This window comes from Piliocolobus tephrosceles, chromosome 7 (assembly GCF_002776525.5).
Source record: "Piliocolobus tephrosceles isolate RC106 chromosome 7, ASM277652v3, whole genome shotgun sequence".
NCBI lineage: Eukaryota > Metazoa > Chordata > Mammalia > Primates > Cercopithecidae > Piliocolobus > Piliocolobus tephrosceles.
The window spans coordinates 23,388,137-23,403,496 of NC_045440.1; the positions used below are offsets into that span (position 1 = coordinate 23,388,137).

Genomic DNA, 15,360 nt, shown 5'->3' on the forward strand with positions numbered 1-15,360 from the left:
CATTTAATTACACATTAATGTGTAGGCATTTAATATGTGTGTGAAGAAGGAAGAAGAAATTAGCTAACCTGGGAAATTAGAATCATGATATACTAATGGAGGAAGATAAATTATTTTGGGGAAGATGGTGGAACTCTTTCTGGATGTCAAGTCTAAAGTGACAGAGGAATTTCTTAAATTATTGTTAAACGTGGTGAATAAATACCTATTGGTTGATGGAGGAAAAAAAAAGCCAGCTCTAGTAGTTACCCACCGTGAATAGGACTTAAAAAAAATTTTCAGACCTGATTTTGCAAAAAACCACCAAAGTTAAAATGCACCAATTCTCCAATGAAACTTTACTATCTTGTTATCTCGTTTGCCTATCTATCTTTACTGTCTTTTTTTTTTCTTCTTCTTTTCTTTCTTTCTTTTTTTTTCTTAGACGGAGTTTTGCCCTGTTGCCCAGGCTGGAGTGCAGTGGCCCGATCTTCGCTCACTTGTAGTGTCTGCCTCCCGGGTTCCAGCGATTCTCCTGCCTCAGCCTCCTGGGTAGCTGGGATTACAGGAGCACACCACCACGTCCAGCTAACTTTTGTATTTTAGTAGAGAAGGGGTTTCACCATGTTGGCCAGCCTGGTCTGGAACTCCTGACCTCAGGTGACCCGCTCGCCTCTGCCTCCCAAAGTGCTGAGATTACAGGCGTGAGGCACCGCGCCCGGTCAACTACCTGTCTTTACTATCTTTACTACATGTTTGTCTTCCTTTCTTTTACGTTCCTAAAAAGCCTGAAAACCTTCACAGACTGCAAGGAGGATATAATTTCTCTCTAGAGGCATCTTCTTCGACGGTGAACGTAGTTAAGCTGGTCATTTACTCCGCTTGCAATATTACTTCTCGGTACAAGGTAGCGAGAAACCCCTGGATCTTCATTCGCCAGGTTTCTCCAGGAAGAAATGAATTTCAAGAGAGAGCTCCAGAGAGGGCGCCACCTGGAGCCCAAGGCGGTTCAAACGCGCAGCCCCTTTGGGATCTTCGTCAAGAAAATGCAGTCGTTGACGGAGAAAAGACGGGGATGCGCCTTGTCCCCTTTCCGCGGGGATGCCCTCTGGGCTGCTGGCTGGTTGAGAAAGGGAGGTCTGGGGATGGACTTTTCCCCTGTGCATGAAGGTCTAAGTTTCTTCAGCTTACGGTTGGGGGGCCCCTGAGTTTGGGGATACAGGACTTCCAAATTAGGGTTTTGTGAACAATTTCCCTGCAGAGGATCCCCTAGCAAACGACCGGATACTTCTGAGGAGCCCGCCTCCCTTGCACCAGCTCTCTGGTGATAAAAGTTTTGCTTTCCAGGCTCTAACTGGTGGCCCCAGGAGATCTAGTATATCCCGAGTACTGCTTCCAGCGCTTGCGGCGAGGGTTCAAGCTCCAGGGGGAAAAGGCAGAAGTCAACTGCTCATTCATTCAACAAACATTTATTGCGCGCCCGCTTAGTGCCAGGCACCGGAGGTGCCCCGGGGCAAGAAGCCGCTCTCGCTGATCCCTTTCCGCTCCCCAAGCGTCCGGCGCGCGCCGTGGGAGCGCAGCCCGCATCCCTCGCCCACCGGCCGCCCGGCCTGGGTGTGCCCGGTGCCTCCAGCGCAATCCTCGGTCGGGAGTCCGACCGCAGGGACCCGGCCTCCGGGGTATCAGCCTGGTAGGGAGGGCAGGGGAAAGGCAAAGCGCAGCCAGCGCCAAAGTTCCGCCGGCCCGGGAAGCCGCTCCCGGGAAGCGCGCGAGGAGGAGCCGCAGTCGGCCCCCGCCCGGCAGAGAGCAGAAAGCGGCGCGGGCGGGAGAGGCCGGGCGCCCGCGGCTCGGAGGCGGCCCCGGCGGGCGGAGGGCGCGGCCGGCGGGAGGGGCCGGGGCGGCGCAGGGAGGGGCGCGCAAGGCTGCGCTGCCGCCCGGCCCAGCAGGTGACCGCAGGCGGCGCGGGCACGGGCGCGGGCGGCGCGGCGGGGAGGCGGCCAGCGGAGTCCAGCGAAGTTTGGCGGAACATGGCGGAAGCGTCCGGCGCACGCAGGAGCACGGCGCGGCGGCGGCCGGAGCCGGAGGAGCTGTAGCAGCCTCAGTCGCTGCCGCCGCGGGGCGAGGTCGCCGCCATGGCCCGCTGGATCCCGACCAAGAGGCAGAAGTACGGGGTTGGTGAGTGCGCGCCCCACCTGGTCCCCGCCCGGTCCACGCGGCCAAGTTCGCGGACAGCGGCCCTGCCAGGTTTGCCCAGAGCCCGGCGGAGGACCCCGGCCGGGGGCTCGGCCCGGCTGCGCAGCTCTGGGATTCGGGGGCGGTCGGAGCCCTCACCAGGGAGCGCCGATGGGGAAGTCGCCCAGGGTTTGGGGACGCCGAGTGCTTCCAAGTGCAGTTGAGCTTCGGGACCGTAATCCCGCTCCTGCATCCCAAGCTCCCGCACTTCACACCGGAGAAATGTCAATGCGAGGGGGCGCGCCTGCTGCTCTTTTGGGGCCGCGGCTGTGTAGCTCGCCCCGGTGCGCCCAGCGTGGTTTCACCCGGGAGTAGGTGGCCCCCCGGGTCGGCACATGGACTGGTGCTCGTGGTCCCAGTGCTTTCTGGCCCCACTTTCGTAGGTTCTTCGCAGATGCCCCTTAAGTGAGGAGTTGAGGGTGGAAAGCCGCCCTGCCCCCTTTCCTCCAGACACTGGGATCTTGATGACAGTTGTGAACTGGATGGAAACTAGAGTCGTGGTGTGGAAGTGATGGAAGGGACAGGAAGTTGTGGCACGGGAAGGGGTGGCTGGCCCCTGGGGCTGTTTGTGCGCACTCATCCCCTAACGGAGCCTGTCTGGAGAGGGTGTAAGGCTGCCTTCCGGATCCTGAGTTTTATCCTGGAGACGAGAAGAGGACATTTTATTAAGGAAACGGTGCCAGACCCCGTGCTGGGCACTTGGCATCACGAACAGCGGTGCTGGAGAGCCCCGGGTTGTGCGCAGGGGTTGCTGGTGGTGGTGGTTTGGATCTGAAACAATGAATGTGCGGGGGTTTTGACCCAGGTGGAAAGTCAGGCTCCTTTGGCTTTTTATCAAGGATTGAGGTTATTGAGGGCCTGTGGGAAGACTTATGCCCTGAGCGGGGTGATTACAATGGCCGTTAGGCCTGGGGTGATTCCCTACAATAAACACAGCTGAGTGTGTTGCGAATTTTATCACTTCCTCTCAGGTCCATTCATTTGGCCTGTTTGTAATTTAATCTTTGACTTTACTCCCCTACTGAGGTCCTGTTTTTCCTCACCTCACTGGTTAGTGAAGTGCAGTCTCAATTAAGAGCTACTCAACGTGCCTGGGGCTTTTCAATTCTGTGGCCAGGAGTCAGGGTTTTTTGTTGTTGTTTGTTTTGTTTTTTAACAGTCTCATAATTACTACATTATTCTTAGGTTGATCCTTTATATATTTATTATTCCTTGTTTTCCCTCAGTTCAAAAAGCATTTTCTTTTTTGCTCTTAAGTTGCTTTTAGAATCTTAGGCTCTCCCTTAGCTGCACCTCAGGAAAGGGCTCTTCTTTTCTTTTCTTTTTTTTTTTTTTTGGTTTGTTTGTTTTTGAGACGGACTGACTGACGAGGGAGTCTCACTCTATTGCCCAGGCTGGAGTGTAGTGGCGCAATCTCGGCTCACTGCAACCTCTGCCTCTGGGTTCCAGCAATTCTCCTGTCTCAGCCACCGCCCCCCGCCCCGAGTACGTGGGATTACAGGCTTGCATCACCACACCTGGCTAATTTTGTATTTTTAGTAGAAACCGGGTTTAGCTCTGTGGGCCAGGCTGATCGCAAACTCCAGACCTCAGGTGATCCGCCTGCCTTGGCCTCCCAAAGTGTTGGGATTACAGGCGTGAGACACCTCACCCGGCCCCTAGATGAAAGCGTATTTAACAATGCCTAATAACTATGGAAATGTTATCAACTCTAATTTTAATAGGATTAAAAGCCCTTTTCAAAACTGTTGAGGGTAATTAAAGTAAACATGTTTCACAAATGTGATTTTTATTGCCATAGTCCTAGGGGCCAGTATAATATGTTTTAAATTTTTCGTTTGCATGTTCTGGAGTCAGTTTACTGTGTCACTTACAGGTCAAGAAAAATATTTGGGCCAGGTGCGGTGGCTCACATCTATAATCCCAACAATTTGAATGGCAGAGGCAGGAGGATTGCTTGAGCTCAACAGTTCGAAACTAGCATAGCAACATAGCAAACACGTCTTTACAATAAATATGAAAAAAATGTAGCCGCGCATGGTCGCCTGAGCCTGTAGTTCTAGCTACTGAGGAGGCTGAGGTAGGAGGATCGCTTGAGCCTGGGAGGTTAAGGGTGCAGTAAGCCCCCATCACAACACTGCACTCCAGCCTGGGTGATACTGTGAGACCTGATCTAAAAAAAAAAACAAAACCAAAACAAAACAAACAAAAAAAACTATATGTGTGTGTGTGTGTATATATATGGAAATATGTGTGGAAATGTGTGTGTGTGTGTAAAATATTTGGATTGCATTTCCAGGGCCTAGGTGTTAGGAAAATTGCTCCAGGATATAATTCTGAACACTTATTTCACCAGACATAGATTCTGGTTGGTCTGGGTTTGGCAAAAGGACCCACAGTTAGGATAAATTAACTGAAGAGAGTAGTCTCCATTGCTTATTCCTAAAACTCATCATTGTTTTTTGTCACCTCCTTGCTTACATTTCTGTCACCTCTCTGCTTGGAAGCCTCTCATGGTCAACAGGATAAAGTCTGAGCCTGACTTCCAAGGTTCCTACAATCTGGTTCAGCCTATCTTCAGCATTATCTCTCAAGGCTTCTTTCACTAGCTCTCCAGTGCAGACCAACTGCCCTTCCCACTGTTGTGCAATAGACCCTGCAGAGGCCCTCCTTTGGGACTTTGCTCCCGTTGTGCTTGTCCCTGCCAGGAGTGCCCTCCCAACGCTGCCTGAGACAGCTCACCTTTCCTTGAGGGCTCGAATCCATTCCTACTCTCTCCTTCAAATTTTCTATTTGTCAGACCGTCCCAAACCTTCATGCTTCTTCTTCACAGTTCCTGGACCGTGCCATCCTTGGGTTCGGTGAATCAGACCATTGTGGTTTTGTATTCCTAGCACTCAACAGGTGTACCAGGTACCTTCAGTCTGCTTGTCCTTGATGTTGCGGTGCTGTTCTAAAGCACAGTAACCTAGCTTTTCTGGTGATTGAATGTGGTTTTTTTCTCTTCTTTTTCTTCCCGTTAGGCATAACATCTCATTCACCCCAACATGAGTTTAATTTTGTTTGGTTAGATGGAGGGAGAGCCTCCACTCTGTCTTTATCTCTGCAAGTAAGAGAATGAGATATTCTGCTGAGAAAACAAAGACGCATGGAGCAGACAGACTTGCTTAAATATAGTTGGGAAAACTGGCTTTTTGGACTTTTCTAAGTGTCTAGTGGACAGATTTGGTTTCTGGGTGAAGGAACCGTAGGATAGTCATGTTGAAGCATTTGGATGACTCCAAGCTAGCTATGGCTTTGCCTGTTGTGCTCTAAGAGGAGTGTGCCTCTGCAGAGCTACTCTGTGTGAGGATAGAGCTTTGGACTCAGTTTGAATTGTGCCTGCTGAAGCTGGCAGTCGCTACTGTCATATTTTATCTTGGTGCCACTCTTGGCTGTTCCCGACGTATCCTAGACATTTCGACAGGGACTGAAATACAGCCTGTCTGGGCTTTCTTAGTTCTTAAACAGCAGTGTTGGCTCAGACTTTTAGCATTACGTGGGTCTCAGTGGTTTCTGTGTGGCATCAAGTGAGGTGACTGATCCATTTGATTCTTTAAACTTATGGTGCTCTAGTACCCCTGTGTGAAGTGCTCAGTGGCTAAATGTTCTTCCCTGGAGATGTGGAAAATGTACTTTTTTCTCATCTTTTTTCTTTCTTTGTTTCTCTTTTCTCTCTCTCTGTTTTTTTTTTCTGTCTGAGCATATGAAGATATAAAACACTTTTAAGCAAACATGAGTGATAAATATCCAGAATAGTCTGATTATAAAAACATTTATTTTCAAGTTTGCTTCCACACAAGCCGTTTATGTAAAGAACAGCCCCCGATTAGGTTGACTATGGATTCTTTGCAAAGCTTTTTTTTTCTTTTCTTTTCTTTTTTTTTTGAGACAGGGCCTCACTCCACAGCCCAGACTGGAGTACAGTATGATCATGGCTCACGGCAGCCTCCCACCTCAGCCTTCCAAGTTGCTGGAACTGCAGGTGTGCACCACCATGCCTGGCTTAAGGTTTTTGATTTTTTAAGTTTTAAAAAAATTATTTTAAAGATGGGGTCTCTCTGTATTGTCCAGGCTGGTCTGGAACTCCTGGCCTCATGTGATCCTCCAGCCTTTAGCCTCCCAAGTTAATGGGATTGCAGGGGTGAGCCATGACCCTGGCTGATTTTTTTCTTTTCTTCTGAGACGGGGTCTCGCTCTGTCACCCAGGCTGGAGTGCAGTGACTCAGTCTTGGCTCACTGCAGCCTCCACCTCCTGGGTTCAAGCGATTTTCCTGCCTCAGCCTCCTGAGTAGCTGGGATTACAGGCGCCCACCACCACGCCCGGCTAATTTTTGTATTTTTAGTGGAGACGGGGTTTCACCATGTTGGCCAGGGTGGTCTGGAACTCCTGACCTCATGTGATCCGCCCACCTCGGCCTCCCATAGTGTTGGCATTACGGGTGTGAGCCACCATGCCTGGCCCAGAATCGTGCTTTTTGTTAATGTCCTCAGGTATGTGGTGGTTTCCCACCTGATTCTTCTCCACTATGGATATCATATTCCATAGACTATAGCTGGGGTGGTAGAACTGGGAGCCACCTCAGGGAGTAAGCATCCTTTCCTTTACAAGAGAGGAACTTGTTGCCTGAAGAGATTAAGTGAATTGCTTAACACCAAGGATTCTTGCCTTTTTGGTCACATGAATCCTTGGCAATCTGGTTAAGCCAGCAGACCCCTTTCTTAGAATGTTCTTAAATGCGTAAGGTACGATACAAAGTTCCAAGTCACTGCAGAAATAAAAATTAAGTAAAATACAAAGGATTGAAAATGAAAACAGCTGTATTGATATACAGCTATGAAGATGTTTTTCAAAGTTTTGCAAAGTGATATTGCAATATGTGTACTTCTTTATTAATGCATGAAGTACCAAGATCTAGTGACAGGTGTAATAACTACCACAATTTTGAATTAGTCATGAGCATATATGATTTTTCAAGATATCTGCAGTAACCATAATATGATATAAAAATCCCTGTGATTTTTATTGGTGACAGTATCACAGGCGCTACTAGTGCAATCGTGGTTTGTTGGTTACAGTCGTCAAGTAAGTGCTGAATGTCAGAAAATAGAGATGTAACTTTTTTTCTTATTCAAGTCTGTGTATCCTCTGGATTTGACAGATTAAGTATCCTTGGCTGAGGATCACACAGCTAATTAGTTAACACAGTGATACTTGTTGACCATCTCTTTACACATAACACTGTGCTGGATATTATGTAATTATAATGACCTGAAGAAGGCCTGGCCTTAACTTGGTCATGATTTAACAACATGGAGGCTAGGAACAAAAGGAAAAGAGAATTAATATTCACTGAGAACTTCCCTTGTGAGGTACCATTCTGAACCCTTTATTTTAGTATGTTCCAGGGACATGTGGAGTCTTGGAGACACTTTCGGAATGTGTGTGTGTGTGGGGGTGGGGGGGAGTGGTCCATGAAATTAAAACTTTCTTTTTGCCATAATACTAAGACATTATCGGCCTGTTTACATTCTCATTCTCTTGTTAGTGTCTTGTGGCGTTTTCCAGAGGCTTTGCAAAGGGCGATATGACCACCGATGGAATGCAGAGGCAGCTATGAAGACCCAGCTGCCTATAGTGAAGTCAGACATTAAAGAGACTTCCAAATATGCAAAACAAAGCCACACTTCTAAGTGTTTTTGTTTGAGAAAATAGTTCTGTTCATTGAAAATATGTATTTTTACAGACATGTATCGGATTTATCATAGTTATTTTAAATTAAGTGCCAAATACTTTTAGAATGTTTCAATTTGAACTTCTGATATGGTAAGTCGTGGTAGATGTCACCCACATAGACAGAAGCTCTTTGGGAGTTCTCAGTAACTTTAAGCAAGTAAAGGAGTTCTGAGACAAACATTTGAGCTGCTTTACCTGATATTTCATTAAATCATGGTGGCAGTGATATGCGATGCTGTTGTCCCCTGTTTCTGAATAAAGGAAACGAGGTTCGCAGAAGATGAGTTTCTCATCCATGGCCATATAATCTCACTCCAAAAACAAAATCTTTATCCCATGTTGTATTTCCCAAGTTCCACTTGTTCATCGTCATCTTGGTTTTGCCATGTCCAGGTACCACTGTGTAGCAGCTTCAGGGCTATTGCGATACTCATTTCCATCTGTATTCTTTTTTCTTTCTGTTTTAAGAGACAAGGTCTTGCTCTGTTGTCCAGGCTGGAGTGCAGTGGTGCAATCTCGGCTCACCGCTGCCTGGACCTCCTGAGCTCAAGTGATCCTCCCACCTCAGCCTCTGGAGTAGCTGGAACTACAGACACACACTACCATACCTGGCTAATTTTTGTTGTTGTTGTTTTTGTAGACATGGGGTCTCACTATGTTGCCCAGGCTGGTCTTGGACTCCTGGGCTGAAGCAGTCCTCCCACCTTGACCTCCCAAAGTGTTGGGATTACAGGCGTCAGCCACCACGCTCAGCCTATACTATTTACTATGTTATATTTTCTTCATATTGTCTGCTTGTTTTCTTTTTTTAATTTTAGCAGTTACTGAAAAAGAAAGCCTTACATTTCTACCACTACTTGCTGTAGAAAAGAAACAATTGTAAAAATGAAAGCAACAAAAATAAGAGCGGTGTATTAAATTCTGGCTAGATACTGTTGCTGTCAAGCCCAGAGCCTCAGACCTGCTTTTTCTTCATTAAAAAAGGAGGAAGCTGATGCCCAGTGGAATCTTTCTTTTCGATATAGTGTCCATTCTCATTTTTCATGGTAATTATGTTCTGTTTAGTCACAGTGAACACTGAGTTAGTGAATACTGACCCGTTGCTCCCAGGGGAGAGGCAGGGTTCCTGTGAGCCTCTGGTCACAAGCTTTTCATCAGCCGATCAATACATAACCTTATTTTATGTGTGTTCATGTTTAAAGATATCTTATTTAACATATATAGTTGGTTCACTAACATTGAGCTCATGGCAAAAAGCACTGTAACTCATGCCTGAATGAAGAAACTTATCTAACGTGTATTTTTTTTTCAAGGTACATTACAGCTTTTTTTGCATTTAGGAACTTAGCACTGTAGCACTATGCTTGGGATCATTTTAAATAGCAAAATCACCAGCAAAAAAACCCAAACATGAGGCCACTGTGGTGGTTCACACCTGTAATCCCAGCATTTTGGGAGGCTGAAATGAGAGGATCCCATAAGCCCAGGAGTTTGAGACCAGCCTGGGCAACATTGTGCAACCCCGTCTCTACAAAAAAAAATACAAAACTTAGCTGGGCATGGTGGCATGTGGTTGTGGGCCCAGCTACTTGGGAGACTGAGGTGGGAGGATCATCTGAGCCTGGGGAGGTCAAGGCTGCAGTTTGCTGTGATCGTGCCACTGCAGTCCAGCCTGAGTGAGCGAGTGAGACCCTGCTCAAAAACAAAAAACAAACAAAAGCACAAAAATAAGTAAAATGTGGCAGTAAATAGACCACGAAAAAGACACCTGTTTACAATATGCGAGCTGAAACAAGAATGCAGAGTGTCACCTTGCTCACTCTCAGCTAGGAACTTGTGCAGGAGTATTGGTTTTAAGGTTCCATATGCATTTTAGTGAGTAGGTGAATTCGCAAATATGGAGTCTGTCAACAATGAGGATCTACTGTAGTTCTGCAAAACGATAATTGAAGCTGGGCCTGGTGGCTCATGCCTGAAATCCCAGCACTTTGGAAGGCTGAGGCGGGTGGATCACCTGAGGTCAGGAGTTCGAGACCAGCCTGGCCAACATGGCGAAACCCCGTCTCTACTAAAAATGCAAAAAAAAATTAGCCAGGTGTGGTGGTGCACACCTGTCATTGCAGCTACTAGGGAGGCTGAGGTAGGAGAATCGCTTGAGCGCAGGAGGCGAAGGATGCAGCGAGCCAAGATCGCACTACTACACTCCAGCCTGGGTAACAGAGCAATTTCATCTCAAAAAAATGAAAGATAATTGAAAATGGAATCACTTCCATTCCCCATGTGTGTTTTTGTTCACAGATTGGATGCAGTTGACTTTACTTCTGGAAACATTTTCTTCTCTAGACTTTCTCTAGACTTTTGATCCCTTTTCTCCATGGTTTTCCTCCCATATACCCACCATCCCTCCTCCCTGCCTTCCTTCCACTTTGCCAGAACTTTAAGTCTTGTCATAGCCTGGCTGGCTTTTCGGTCTCCTTTATCTACCTGCTACCAAGTGATCTCATCCCCCGCCCTGTCTCATTCCCATTCATTTGCTGCAGCCTTCCACATTGATAGCCCCAGACCCCTTCCCTGTGCTTCGGAATCACATCCAGCTGTTCACTGGGCATCTCCCAGTGGCTTGAACAGGCAGTCCCTGCTTCCAGAACAGAAGTTTTGATCCTCTCTAACCTCAGAACTGCACTTTCCCCAGTTCTTTGCTATCTGTCCAGTGGCCCAGGCAGAACACTAAGTCACCCTACATTCCATCTGTCATCAAGTTCAGCCCTTCCTCCAAAATACGTGCTCAGATTATTGCTCCTGGTGTTTCCATTTCAACGCAAGCCTGCATTAGCTTCTGCAGGGCTACTGCAATGGTATTTATTTATTTTTTTTCTTTTGGAGACGGAGTCTCGCTCTGTCACCCAGACTGGAGTGTAGTAGTGCATTCTCGGCTCACTGCAACCTCCACCTCCTGGGTTCAAGTGATTCTCCTGCCTCAGCCTCCTGAGTAGCTGGGACTACAGGTGCGCATCACCACACCTGGCTAATTTTTGTATTTTTAGTAGACATGGCATTTCACCATGTTGACTAGTCTGATCTTAAACTCTTGACCTGAAGTGATCCACCTGCCTTGGTCTCCCAAAGTACTGGGATTACAGGCATGAGTCACCACGCCCAGCTGCAGTGGTCTAACTGGACTCCTTACCTTTTTTTTTTTTTTTTTTTTTAAAAGATGGGCGTCTTGCTTTGTTGCCCAGGCTGGTCTTGAACTCCTGGTCTCAAGTGATTCTCCCGCCTTAGCCTCACAAGTGCTGGAATTACAGATATGAACCACCAAGCCCAGCCAAGAGGAACTTTTCAAAGGCAAGAACCTGACGTTGCCAGCTCCCTGCTTCCACTTTCCCATTGCAGTTGGGAAGGCACTGAAGTTCCTGGTCATGCCCTGCAGGCCCTGTGGGATCAGACCTGCCGCCTACCTCTTTCCCTTCTGCATTCCAGCCACACCAGCTTTATTTCTGGTTTTTGAACTTGCCAAGCTCAGTTTGACTCAGGACCTTGGCACTTGCTCCTCCCTCTTGTGGAATGTGTTTCCCTAGATCTTTAGATGTCCAGTTCTCTGGTCGTATTCAGGTCTTCCTTCAAATCCCTGCTTAGAGAGAGGCTTCTCTGAGAAGAACCCTAGCTGCATGATCCCGCCTCCTTGCCGACACCTCAGAATGTCTAGCCCTTTTCCTTTATTTATTTGTTAGTGTTTACTGTCTGTCTCCCATACTAGAATGTAAAGTTATGAGGACATGAACTCTTTTTCATCAGTATGCCCCAGCCCTTGGAATAGCACCTGGCTCATAATAAGTCCTCAGTAAATATATGCTGTGTGAATAAAGGAATGCTGACCCCATCATCTATTTAAATTCATCTTGCTTACCAGCAGCAGGATTTTGCCTACACTTTGGAAAATACCACCCTATGTGTGTTGCCCATGAGAGAAGTATCAAAGGCATAGAGAAAGGGATGTTCAAGTAATAGAGAAAATAGATTTATAGACTGCATAAGCAAAAGATTATGTGAATCCTGTGGGGTGGGCGAGGACGTAGAATCATAAATGTTGCATGATTCGATGGAAGTGATGGGATTTGCTTTTTTGTTTTTTGGTTATTATTTATGGAGGCTTTATGGAGGAAGGGGCATTGCAGACTTGGCTACCAGGAAAGAAAATGCTTGACCATGTGGTGCACAGGGTTTAGGAGGTTCTGAGTCATTGGGTTGGTGCTGTGTTGAGCATGTAAATTGGAAAGGAAAGAAGGTGCAGTCTCATGGAAGAAACAAGACATTGAGATTCATCTGTTATTTCCCATTTTCTTTTCTTTCTTTTTTTTTTTTTTTTTTGAGACGGAGTCTCGCTCTGTCGCCCAGGCTGAAGTGCAGTGGCCGGATCTCAGCTCACTGCAAGCTCCGCCTCCCGGGTTCCCGCCATTCTCCTGTCTCAGCCTCCAGAGTAGCTGGGACTACAGGCGCCCGCCACCTCGCCCGGCTAGTTTTTTGTATTTTTTAGTAGAGACGGGGTTTCACCGTGTTAGCCAGGATGGTCTCGATCTCCTGACCTCGTGATCTGCCCGTCTCGGCCTCCCAAAGTGCTGGGATTACAGGCTTGAGCCACCACGCCCGGCCTATTTCCCATTTTCAATACAATGAGTTGAGATTCCTTATAAAAAGAGCATATGTACTGTACACTCAGTAATTAAAGAAAAGGTCTGAGAAATCACAAGTAATTTGGAGAAGAAGAAAAAGTAATTTAGAAGACTGTTTGAAGCCATGGTTACTCAAACATTAGTCTGTCTGTCATATAGCCATCATGTTAGCTGAAAATATAAATTAATTTGTGTTTTTCTCTTCATCTAAATTTCAAGAGACACATCAGTGGGGCTTGAATGTAAGGAATCAAATCTCATTGTACTTAATTTTACCATAAATCGAAGTTTTCTAACTTCTAGCTTATTTCCAGCTGTATTCAATGCAATGACATTACAATTATAATGCAATGCATATAAAAGATTTTGGTACTTTCAAAAGAATTTAAAAAAAAAGGAATGATCCAGTTCTTTGGAATGAGTTGGAGTGGAATTGAATCACATAGTTTGTTCTTCACTAAGTGTTTTGGCTGGGCACGGTGGCTCATGCCTGTAATCCCAGCACTTTAGGAGACTGAGGCTGGAGGATTGCTTGAGCCCAGGGGTTTGAGACCAGCCTGGGGTACATAGCGAGACCCTGTCTATTATTAAAAAAAAAAAAAAAGTAGAAGGAAAAATCGTTTTCCCCTTCGTCAAATAGGTAAAAACACCCAGAATATGCCTACTCTCTGTGGACATTAAAGGACATAATAAGCCCTTTGGGAGTCCTTTGACTGATTTATAGCTATACCAGCATACCTCAGGAATAATGGATTTTTTATTGTCAAGCTTTATGAAAGTGTTTTTTGAGAAATTATTTTGAGGCAGAGATGTGGATGAGCATGTTGATTGTATTTTTCCAAGTAATGTTTGAGCCATGTCCTCTCAGAGCCTGGGCTCACTCAAACGATTGTGTGAATGCTGGCAGCCACTTCCCAAGCAAGAGACAGAAGTGGGCTTTGTCTTTCACAAAGCTCTGTGCCATTGCAGAGCCACTGTTGTTCGAACGGGTTCATGGTCATTATCCACCTTTTCCCAAATGTGCCATTTGCTCTCATATTTCCATAGCTGATTAAACCCTGTTACTGTCCACATCAGATGATAGTTGGACCCCAAAGATACCCTCTCTCTAATGATCATGAATGTCTTTGTCTTTTATTATTATTATTGTTTTGAGAAAGAGTCTTGCTCTGTTGCCAGGATGGAGTACAATGGGATGATTTCGGCTCACTGCAACCTCTAACCTCCTGAGTTCAAGAGATTCTTCTGCCTCAGCCTCCCAAGTAGCTGGGACTACATGCGTGTGCAACCATGCCCAGCTAATTTTTTTTTTTTTTCCCTGAGACGGAGTCTCAATCTGTTGCCCAGGTTGGAGTGCAGTGGCGCAATCTTGGCTCGCTGCAAGCTTGACCTCTTGGGTTCACTCCATTCCCCCACCTCAGCCTCCTGAGTAGCTGGGACTACAGGCGCCCGCCACCACACCTGGCTAATTTTTTGTGTTTTCAGTAGAGATGGGGTTTCACCGTGTTAGTCAGGATGGTCTCGATCTCCTGACCTCGTGATCTGCCCGTCTTGGCCTCCCAAAGTGCTGGGATTACAGGCGTGAGCCACCGCTCCGTGTCTTTGTCTTTTAAAACTGCTTGAGGGAAGGAAAACGCAGTGGAGACTGATTCCCTCTTGAAAATAACTCTTTGCTGACTCAGCCAAGGTGCATTAAAATGCACCCTCCTGATGGGTTTGTTACCTGTGTACCTGCAACAAGTTGCATCGTATTTGGTTTGTACTTTCTGTGAGCCTGGAACAATGTGGCTCTCATGACCCAGTCTTCCCTGCCAGAGACCAGGTATAAGACTAAGTCACGGCCAGACACGGTGGCTCACACCTGTGATCCCAGCACTTTGGGAACCTGAGGTGGGTGGATCAGCTGAGATCAGGAGTTCGAGACCAGCCTGGCCAACATGGTGAAACCCCCATCTTGAATAAAAATACAAAAATTAGCTGGGCACAGTGGTGTGTGCCCGTAATCCCAGCTACACAGGAGGCTGAGGCACAAAAATCACTTGAACCCGGGAGGCAGAGGTTGCAGTGAGCTGAGATTGTGCCACTGCACTCCAGCCTGGGCAACAGAGTGAGACTCCATCTCAAAACAAACAAACAAACAAACAAAAAAACTAAGTCAGAGGTAAGACTCAGTTGTCAAAATCTAACAGTTTTGGCCTCTTGTATGTAGAGTCAGAAGATATTAAGAGCCAGAGTTTGTAAGTATTACCTCTTGGCTAACACCCTCGTTTTATCAGAAGAAAAAAAAAAAAAAGCCCCAGAGACATCAGATGACTTATCTCAAAGTCACACAGCTAGTAGCAAATTTTTGTTTCAACTTGCTGTCTTCTAGCTGCTCTCTTTCTCTTTATTTACAGCTCTGGAGAGAGGTTTGTTAATCAGATCTCCTTAAAGGTTCGAAGAGTAAATTCTCCCCTCTCCATCTGAAGGGGAAGATGCCTGTGTCTCCTGGGTTTTTTCCAGGTAGAGGTTTTGTTATAAGTAAGGTTCAGCTGTTAAATATCTTTCCCTTTTTAAGAGTTCTGGGAAGGAAGTATGTTTGGGGAGGTTTGAGCCTGCAAAGTGGAAGTGACACTGTGGGTTCCATGGTTTGGCCACTGACTTCTCACTAAGGTTTCAGTCCTTAGCACTGTGGTATTGACATGATATCACTTGCAAAATTAA

The 15,360-nt window shown here is 46.6% G+C and overlaps 1 protein-coding gene across 3 annotated transcripts in view; it reads left to right on the forward strand.

Annotated features, from left to right (window-relative positions):
- Positions 1-1,891: 1,891 nt before the first annotated feature.
- Positions 1,892-15,360, forward strand: part of DOCK5 (dedicator of cytokinesis 5) — a 240,537-nt gene continuing 227,068 nt past the window's right edge. For 2 of the 3 annotated variants that reach the window (XM_023216751.3, XM_023216752.3), the window contains exon 1: positions 1,899-2,154. In XM_023216751.3, the coding sequence (XP_023072519.1) occupies positions 2,112-2,154 (43 nt within the window). In that variant the 5' untranslated portion in view covers positions 1,899-2,111. Of the gene's footprint in view, positions 2,155-15,360 lie in introns of all 3 variants that reach the window. The other variant, XM_023216753.3, reaches the window with a different exon arrangement.